Here is a 9,428-nt window from a genome sequence, read left to right as displayed (position 1 = left end):
CTTTCGCCATCCTGCTGTCTGTCCCAGCGCCGACAACACAGGGACCTCCAGATGAAGGAAGAGCCAACACACGACGCACGCTGGTTGGGCGCGCAAGAAGCCAGACCGGCGACGGCCTCGACCTCGGCAACCATTTACTGGGCCAACGTGCAGCTCAACCGCACCTCCATTTCACTTTCAGACGTTGGCGAGAACCTCACAGCTAGGCGGTGACAGCATGGACTCGGTGGCATGCAGGGGAGATTTGGGCGTGAGGAGGCGGAGACTGTGGATCGAGGAGTGATGCGTTAGTCATGGTGCTTATCACGACTAGTAGGCCGTTGCCTCGGGTGGTCTGTTCATACTGGGGAACAGCGGTAGGCAGACCGTCGCCGTACGACGGTGTTCGTTCCTCACCTTGGGACACCATCAGGTGTCTAGGACGCTGACGCGGGTTCCCTCGCATGACGGTATTCGACGTATAGCCACATCGAGCGACGAGAAGATAGCGTAATAAACTATTCTACAACTGAGCGGCACAGCAGACAGTAATGGTAGTGTTGTAACGTGAAGAGGGGCATAGAAGGTTTAAATATCGTACGCAGAAGCAATAGTAGGGCGACTGGCGATTACTCGAGGGGCCAGAGCTGGGGTCGTGCACCCTGCGGTCTCATTTCTTGACACCTGCAGAGTAAACGGGATGTTAGCTTCATGTCGTTGCACAGGAGCCCGAACGTACTTGGTCCATTCAGTTCCGTGAACGGCGTGGGTCAAATCAAGCTTGCAGAATTCACCGCTTTTCCATTGGGTTGCGGGTGAGATGAGGTTGCGACAGTCTCGGGGTAGAGCCCAAAAGAGGAGATCTCCCGCTGTGTTCCGGATCCAGCCATCATCCTTATCCATGTCGATGGAGGGAGGATACATCTGGAGCAACACCTGATCTGAAATAGAAAAGTGGATAGGAAGGAGGTAATCAACATTAAGCAAAGACTGTACCTTGAATATTAGAGGAGTCAAAATGTTGGAGGTAGGTGGGGTTGCATTGAAGGGGATTCACAGGCGGATGGTGTTGTCTCCTGACCCAGAGGCAAGGAGGGTCCCATCTGGGGAGAAAGGCACAGAGGTGACCCCCATACTGTGCCCTCGCAGAGGCTCACCCAATGCCTCGCCTGTCTGGGGACTCCACATCTGGATGGTCCAGTCAATTGACCCAGAGGCAAGGAGGTTCCCATCTGGGGAGAAGGCAACAGAGGTGACCCTATCACTGTGCCCTTGCAGAGGCTCACCCAGTGCCTCCCCAGTCTGGGGATTCCACAGGCGGATGGTATTGTCTCCTGATCCAGAGGCAAGGAGGGTCCCATCTGGGAAGAAGGCAACAGAGGTGACCCCATAACTGTGCCCTCGCAGAGGCTCACCCAGTGCCTCCCCAGTCCGTGGACTCCACATCCGGATGGTCCAGTCAATCGACCCAGAGGCAAGGAGGGTCCCATCTGGGGAGAAGGCAACAGAGGTGACTGAATCACTGTGCCCTTGCAGAGGCTCACCCAGTGCCTCCCCAGTCTGGGGATTCCAGAGGCAGATAGTGCCGTCAACCAACCCAGAGGCAAGGAGGCTCCCATCTGGAGAGAAGGCAACAGAAGTGACATATGAACTGTGCCCTCGCAGAGGTTCGCCCAGTGCCTCCCCAGTCTGGGGATTCCAGAGGCAGATAGTGCCGTCAACCAACCCAGAGGCAAGGAGGGTCCCATCTGGGGAGAAGGCAACAGAGGTGACCAAATTACTGTCCTCTTGCAGAGGCCTACCCAGTGCCTCCCCAGTCTCAGGACTCCACAGGCAGATCCTCCTGTCCCACGACCCAGAGGCAAGGAGGGTCCCATCTGGGGAGAAGGCAACAGAGGTGACCCAATTACTGTGCCCTTGCAGAGGCTCACTCAGTGCCTCACCTGTCTGGGGACTCCACAAGCAGATCCTCCTGTCCCACGACCCAGAGGCAAGAAGGGTTCCATCTGGGGAGAAGGCAACAGAGGTGACCTCACTCCTGTGCCCTTGCAGAGGCTCACCTAGTGCCTCCCCAGTTTTGGGACTCCACAGGCAGATCCTCCTGTCCCACGACCCAGAGGCAAGGAGGGTCCCATCTGGGGAGAAGGCAACAGAGGTGACATATGAACTGTGCCCTTGCAGAGGTTTACCCAGTGCCTCCCCAGTCTGGGGATTCCAGAGGCAGATGGTATTGTCTCCTGACCCAGAGGCAAGGAGGGTCCCATCTGGGGAGAAGGCAACAGAGTTGACCCCATAACCGTGCCCTCGCAGAGGCTCACCCAGTGCCTCCCCAGTCCGCAGACTCCAGATTCGGATGGTCCAGTCAATCGACCCAGAGGCAAGGAGGGTCCCATCTGGGGAGAAGGCAACAGAGGTGACCCCATAACTGTGCCCTCGCAGAGGCTCACCCAGTGCCTCCCCAGTCTGGGGACGCCACAGGCGGATGGTGTCGTCCCACGACCCAGAGGCAAGGAGGGTCCCATCTGGGGAGAAGGCAACAGAGGTGACCCAGCCACTGTGTCCTTGCAGAGGCTCACCCAGTGCCTCCCTAGTCTGGGGATTCCAGAGGGAGATGGTGTTGTCGTCCGACCCAGAGGCAAGGAGGGTCCCATCTGGGGAGAAGGCAACAGAGTTGACCCCATAACCGCGCCCTCGCAGAGGCTTACCCAGTGCCTCCCTAGTCTGGGGATTCCAGAGGTAGATGGTGCCGTCAACCAACCCAGAGGCAAGGAGGGTCCCATCTTGGGAGAAGGCAATACAGCGCACTGGACAACCAACATCGGTGATCCACAGTTGCCTTCTGTGATATGAGTAGGAGAGTGAGGGAATTGCAGGAATTTGAGGATGGAACCACAGTGATGACCCAGACGCAATATAGGCAGGTAGGGCAGAGAGGTAGAGGTGGGGAGCACTATGGCTGATGGGAGTCCGGAACGTGGATGAAAATGTTGCAATAGCCATGAGGCGATCTTGGAGATCATGAGGCAGAGTTGGTAGAGCCTAAGACAAGGCATTAGTTTCTGGGAGCTACGCAACATTTAAATAGTAATATACCTTTGAAACAAGGGGCAAGGTATCATAAGCGTAATCCACCTTCTTCGCCACACTCAACGCCTCCAACCAATACAGTGATTTCCCCACCAGGAATCTGTCCAATCGTTTCTGAACTTCTTCCGATAGACCTCCTGTCGTAGTGGCCATTCCAAGGACATGATTACCCCACGCCGTACAGGCATACGTCAGATGAGGCACAATGCGCAACGGTGTGGGCTGCTCGCTGTTGGACTTGTACGATGTCACTGCACCCGAGATACCCAACCTCAACTCCTTGTCCATCACAGTGAAGCAACGAAGAGCAGCCATTTCGTTTGCCGAAAATCGATCGATAGCCCATTCGCGTCGACAATGAGGGTTGTCGGTGGTGAGGTAGTCGGCGAAGGACGCGTGGAGGATCGTGATGGGTCGGTGGTCGTCCCCTGGCACCTGGATAACGGCTCGCATGCCCTGAAAGGCGGAGCGAACATCGTCGTTTGCCAGTCCAAGAAGGTTGGCATAGTCGGAAACGCACAGGGGATTCAACGCAACGAGGAGCAACGACAGACACGCGAACGCGTTCTGAGCGTCTACTGGTTCCAGCCCTTCGAAGGCCTGCGACATGACACGCCCATACAACCGGTACAGCGAATCGAGACGATTGGTCGACGGCGACGACTCTTCGGACGAACAGAGGTCGCGGAACAGCCGGACGACGTTGCCCCTGTACCCCTCGAGATAGTTGATCAGCGTTGCTGCGAAGATGAACAGCTTCTGGGATCGCTTGGCGAGGGTCTGGACATCGTCTGGTCGGACGTGACCGCGAAGGGCTACGACTTGCGAGAGGCGATAATGCAGATAGACGACGATATCAGCTTCGACAATATGTTCTTCGACGTCGTGCAAGTGCAGAAGCTCTGGATGTTTTTGGTGGTAGTTGAACGCATCTTCCACGACGACGTCAGGGCGGCTGGTCAAGAAGACTTTGAGCGACGGTGGGAGCTTCTGAGACATGATGGTGTCTAGGAGGAGCTTGAGCTTGCGTTTGTCGGTGCACTCGTCGAGGGCGTCGATGCCGAGGACCACCAACTCATCCGGCCCAAATGCGGCTCTTGCAGGCTCGAGGATGAGCACACGGTACTGATCTTCGAGGTTCATACCCCTGGGGTCATCAGGGCATTTGTCCTCGAGCGCCTTAACCAGCTGCTCCGCAAACATGGGCCGAGCCTTTGCAAGTGACCTGGCAAGGGACGGGATGATGCGGCCGACATCACTCCGAGCGTCATGGTCCAACGAGCAGAAGAAGCTGGCCCCAAGGAGACCTTCAACGTAGAGTTGGGCGCAGAGGGTGTCCGACACCGTCGTCTTGCCAGTACCGGCCATGCCGCACAGCCAGAAGATGGAGTGGGAGGTAGGGTCCTTCGCCCAGCGAAGAAGGCTTGCCAAAAGTGCGACTCGGGTTCCGGGTACACATCCTTGACGGTTCTCTTGCTTGAACTCGGCTCCAGCGACGGTCTTGATCCTCTTGAGGTGTTCTACATGCCGTTTGAGCGAAAGACTGTATCCAGGCGGACTTGTTCTTACCGTTCTTCTTCAACCAGTCAACAATCTCCTTCGTCCCTTCGACCATATCTTTCGTCTCCACCACTAGATAATTGTCAGACCATGCATCGACAAGACGGACATGTGCTCACCTTTCTCCTTCACCCAGCCCATTCCCTCCGCTACCTTGAGGGTTGCCTTGTGGCCCGAGATACTAACGTCGAACTGAACCTGTGTCAGAAGGTGTACTGTTGAGAAGAGACGGCGGGACGTACCATCGCAACCTCGATCGCGAACCTGACCTCTTCAACAGCCTGCTGAATCTCCTTCTGATCCTCCGTCGCATTAAATACCCGTTTCCCTATCGAATCATCCAATTTCTTCTTCATCTCGGCCGCCTTTTGTTCGAGCATCCTGTAGGAAATGATTAAATCCAGATCCTCCTCATTCAATCGATGACAACCCACCTGGCTAAGCCTTCCAGTCGATCTCGAACCGACTGCTCCACGTCCGTGGTGGGACAAGACTTGAGGATGCCTTCGAGGACTCGGAGGCGTGCCAGCAGCTTCTTGACTTCATTGCGGTTTCCATCAACAGTCTAGGATAATGGTCAATTGAGTTTTTATATTGGGAAAAATGCAGACGTACATCGAGCATGATGAGGATTTCCAACATCGCGGCCGCGACGCTTTTGACCGGAGGGAATACATCGGTGGTCTCCTTGATGACCCGCAAGACTTCCTTGGCGCCATAGAAGATCGTGCGCGCAGTCGACGACACTGATCCTTCGTTCGTCGCAATAGCACGGGTGGTGGCATGGCCTCCGTCGGTGCTGGACATGACCGGCATATCCGCGTCGACGTCGGTGTGTGTGGTGGGTGCAAGTGGTGCGTCGACCGAGCTCTGGTGGCGAGTGTGAGCTCCCTCGTCAACGGACGGGGTTCCAGTTGGCTGAACTCCGCCATCGCGCACAGATGCGGTCTCGGTGGGCGTTGCGCCCTCGCCTTGTCCAGGTACATCCAGGTTGAGGTCTCGAATGGAACTCGAGCCAGACTGGGGAATCGAAGGAGTAGGCGAATCCGAACGCGATCCGAATCCGATTTTCGAGAGGAGCTGCTTCTTGAAGCGATCGCGCTTTCGCGGCTTGATTTCAGAACTTGTAGAACTCATAACAACAGGTGTAGTCGATTGGAGTTCGGTGGGTATAGCTTGTGTAGAGCGAATGCTAGGTTTCCAGTGCACACTGTGCGGAACGAAGAGAGCCTCGAGTGGGCTTCAACCTCGCACACTGCCACAATCCGCTTTGGGTAGATTACTTGTTCCGTCGTTTTCGGACTCCTCACTCGAACGAAACTGAGAACCCCGTTAGCGTCTTGTTAACTTGTTACGTCTGTGAATTTGAATGTTGAGCATCGAATGAATTCGATTTGCTTACTCTCTGCTTCCCTTACACAGATCATTCACCTTTGCTACTCTAAATGGGATAGAAAATGGATGCTATAGGTGAGTTCCCATTCAATGAGAAAGAAGCCAATAGCTTACCTGCTTCTAGCCGCCAATACACTCGGAACACGCTACACGAGCGAAAGTACACGACAGCCTTCCACCTCCGTGTCTTGAGCGCTGAGTGGTCGTCTCGACGTCAGAGAGGCGCGGTGAGGGTGCCGCGAGCACTGCGGAAGATTCAGGCGAAGGAAGTTGAGAGGATCGAAAGCCCTGACTGCATAAGTATGGATGCCTTTGAGCTATGCCAATGTTACCGAGCGAATTCATCGAGGACCTACCTTTCTAATGGAAGACCGTTGCGGCACAGTCAGCGCATGGTAGATAGGGTCTGACATTGGGATTGGTTACTGAATAATGGCAGAGAGCCCTATACGCTATCGCAACCCATAAATTCACTTTGCAAAACCCGATTTCCTGCGGACGAACTTGCATGTAGAATGGCACGCAACGGCCGTGATCCGATCAATCTTTATTCTGATCCGCGCTCACTCATACAAAACCTTTTAAGAAATCTTCGTTCTGTCCTTCCCCTGACCATTTGACAGCTCACAGGGGTAAAATTGCTGCTTTATATTCTTGAAATTTCCGACAACGATCTAAATCTTTCACCTATTGACTTCCTTTTTGGCGGAAAATGCAGAGAATCGGTTCGATAACAGGATCTGTCCAGGACATCATGGCGACCCTGAATCTTCATGAAGTGTGAGCTTCTCTGTTTCGCCTCTGGCTCTGGTATGTCCGTGTGATACTGTCTTACATTCATTCTCCTAGTGATATGGGTGAAAAAAGACTAGAACACGGCCGGGTTGAGGAGGCAAAGCGTGTATTCTACGATACCGTGAAGCATACATGCCCCAACTTCGGCGTTTTCCCATCGCTAAACGGGATTCCTGAAGATAACGGTTCTCCAGCAGAAGATAGGATACGGAACAAATTGTACTCTGCATTGGATGGCTGGCCAGCCATAAGGCTGATGACAGCGTGCAACGGCCTGGGGAAGAGTTTCATGATGGACGGCGATTTCGAGACGGTGCGGTTGGTTCCGCAAGTCTCACCCGCGAATGGACTGAACGTATTCATCAGGCCCTCGCTTGGTTCGAAGAAGTCGACACAATCTATCGGAATCAATACTTCAGCCCTGAACAACCGAAACCTCTCTTTTGTGAGTCGACGCGCCCATTAGTTCTGTCAGGTCGGGTCTGACGCACCTCATACATAGCATGGTTCGACCACAACCTCGATTCTCCGGATTTCATTCTCCAACGCGTTACGGCGCTCGTCCTCTCAAGTCGCATCTTCTTGTATCTCGGAAACACAGCGACAGCTGGCCAACGATACCACCAAGCACTCGACACCACGAAGAACCTCCGGAGCGCTCTTTACACGCCAGAATATCGCGCCCTCGTCAACAACAACAGGCTGAGAGAACACATGCTCATCCGCAACCCCGACCCCGCCTTCTGCCATACTCTGATGGTCAGCAACCCAAGGCTACAGGTCCTTGGATCGTGGAAGAAGTTGGGCGAGAGGGACTTTGCTGGGAAAGGCCCTGGTGCGCGACTTCAATTTTCGAGCTTTATCTGGAATAGCCACCTCTACGTCTTTGGAGGCACGAAGGATAACCTCTACGGCCCGTGGCATAAAGATTTCTGGTGCATAGACCTGCGGCAATTCGAGGAAGGCGCTGGAGAGAGGGGTGCCAAGGGAGGGGAGCCTAGCGCCGAGGGGTCTGAGCCCAGCACCGTCAAAAAGAAACTGACGGGTGCCCAGAGGCGTGCAGCAGCCGCTGCCGCCGCTGCAGCTGCAGCTGGAAAGACTACGGATACCTCCACGGGTGCCTCTTGGCGAGAACTGCCGTCATATCCACGGTCTCTGGCCTTCAACGGAGGACGGGCGACTTCCTTCGGGTTCGTCGTCCACCCAGGGCGCAAACGAGCCTACCTCATCACGGGCAAACGCGATGTCGACTTTTTCGATCTCACCACGGAAAAATGGGGCGTTATTAACGCGTCGTATATTCCCACATCTAACGATCGCAAGGCAGGCGTCAAAGGCGACTGGATATTCCCTGGCTCAAATATTCTCAACGCCGGTCGCGCTATCCATGGCGACAAGATCTACATCTTCGGCGGAACCCACGGCACCACTCTCTTGGGATGCAATTTATTGGTCGAACTCGATCTGAAAACGGAGGTTTGGAAGAGGTTGTCGGGGTATGTTGTTCCCCTTGAAGACGTCGCTGATCACTCTCTACCGGATCCTCGGGACTCTCCCTGCTGTTGGATTGCCCCGGAGATCGAATATCCGGAATCCCTTAGAGGAACAGTTTCGGCGTCCAAAGGACAAGCCACGAAGGGCTCCCCAAGACTTTACATTATGTACGGTCAGATCAATCGGGATGGCGCAATCCTCAAGGGAGAGAAACACGGAGCAAATAAATCATTCACTTACAACGACTTCTGGAGCTGGGATCTGCAAAGGGGCGGGTGGAGGCGAGAAACCATCGTTGGAAACCCGCCTGCTCAAAGAACGGAGATGGGATATACCTACGTGAGTTTTCTCCTCTCGATATTCATTTATACGAGTTTGACCAACCGTTTGTTAGAACGAAAGGCTACACAAGGTGATCCTCTTTGGCGGCTACACCAATGCTGTCCCCAGTCGAGTAGAACCTCCAGGCTCGGCTGCCAAAGAGTTTGATTTTACCTACTACGGCGACACATTCATGTTCGATTACGACGGTGTGGGTCCCTCCGGTGCCCCTTCAGGGGCGTTTCCTGACCTGTTGGTGAATTGCCGAGAACCCGCAACTGGCCACCAGCTGGCCCTCCCTTCGACCAAAGCTGAACAACCTCTCAACACACCAGCGGTTTCTGCCAACGAACCCAGCCTACCCGAAGCTCCTCCCAGTCTTTCCACCCAAGAATACCCTCGTTGGCGCCATGTCCTCACCCGCGGGTTCCCCACTTACCGTTGCCAACCTGCGCTTCACAGCGACCCGGACACTGGCAAAGTTTACCTTTACGGCGGGTTCACGACTTCAGATTTCATTCCGACCCGCAAGGCGTTTGCGACGCGTTCGTTTGGGGATTTATGGCAGCTGAGGATCGACATCGAGGGTGGGGATTTTAGCCAAGTGGATTTGGAGGATGAGGCGAGGACGGCTAGGGCGGGTCCGTGGTTGAGGTGTTTCACGTGTGGGAATGCAGGGAGGTGGAAGAAGTGTTCGGGACAGTGTAAAGGACTGGCCGGGTTTTGCGGAGTCGAGTGTCAGAAAGAGGGGTGGAAGGAACACAAGCGGATTCACAAATGCAGAAAGGTGTGAAGAT

At 54.7% G+C, this 9,428-nt stretch overlaps 3 protein-coding genes across 3 annotated transcripts; 1 reads left to right on the top strand and 2 right to left on the bottom strand.

Moving 5' to 3' along the window:
- Positions 1-608: 608 nt before the first annotated feature.
- On the bottom strand, positions 609-903 carry CC1G_15085 (hypothetical protein; the record flags this gene model as incomplete). Its single annotated transcript, XM_002910705.1, has 2 exons — positions 609-663; positions 719-903. 2 exons carry the CDS (start codon positions 901-903, stop codon positions 609-611), a joined length of 240 nt encoding a protein of 79 aa, XP_002910751.1.
- A 129-nt stretch (positions 904-1,032) lies between these two features.
- CC1G_15084 (vegetative incompatibility protein HET-E-1) lies at positions 1,033-5,763 on the bottom strand (the record flags this gene model as incomplete). The annotated part of the gene is made up of 18 exons (XM_002910704.1): positions 1,033-1,082; positions 1,137-1,211; positions 1,266-1,340; positions 1,395-1,469; positions 1,524-1,727; positions 1,782-1,856; positions 1,923-1,985; positions 2,040-2,243; positions 2,298-2,372; positions 2,427-2,501; positions 2,556-2,630; positions 2,685-3,018; positions 3,073-4,586; positions 4,636-4,698; positions 4,746-4,818; positions 4,869-5,007; positions 5,061-5,191; positions 5,242-5,763. 18 exons carry the CDS (start codon positions 5,761-5,763, stop codon positions 1,033-1,035), a joined length of 3,822 nt encoding a protein of 1,273 aa, XP_002910750.1.
- Positions 5,764-6,775: 1,012 nt separating this feature from the next.
- CC1G_03114 (hypothetical protein) lies at positions 6,776-9,424 on the top strand (the record flags this gene model as incomplete). Its single annotated transcript, XM_001840833.2, has 5 exons — positions 6,776-6,801; positions 6,871-7,129; positions 7,183-7,261; positions 7,319-8,649; positions 8,705-9,424. The coding sequence occupies 5 exons, from the start codon at positions 6,776-6,778 to the stop codon at positions 9,422-9,424; spliced, it is 2,415 nt and encodes an 804-aa protein (XP_001840885.2).
- Between the last annotated feature and the right edge of the window lie 4 nt (positions 9,425-9,428).

This window comes from Coprinopsis cinerea (assembly GCF_000182895.1).
Source record: "Coprinopsis cinerea okayama7#130 chromosome 8 map unlocalized cont3.8, whole genome shotgun sequence".
Taxonomy (NCBI): domain Eukaryota; kingdom Fungi; phylum Basidiomycota; class Agaricomycetes; order Agaricales; family Psathyrellaceae; genus Coprinopsis; species Coprinopsis cinerea.
Note: the sequence above shows the minus strand (reverse complement) of the source record. Positions and strands in the feature narration are given on the sequence as shown.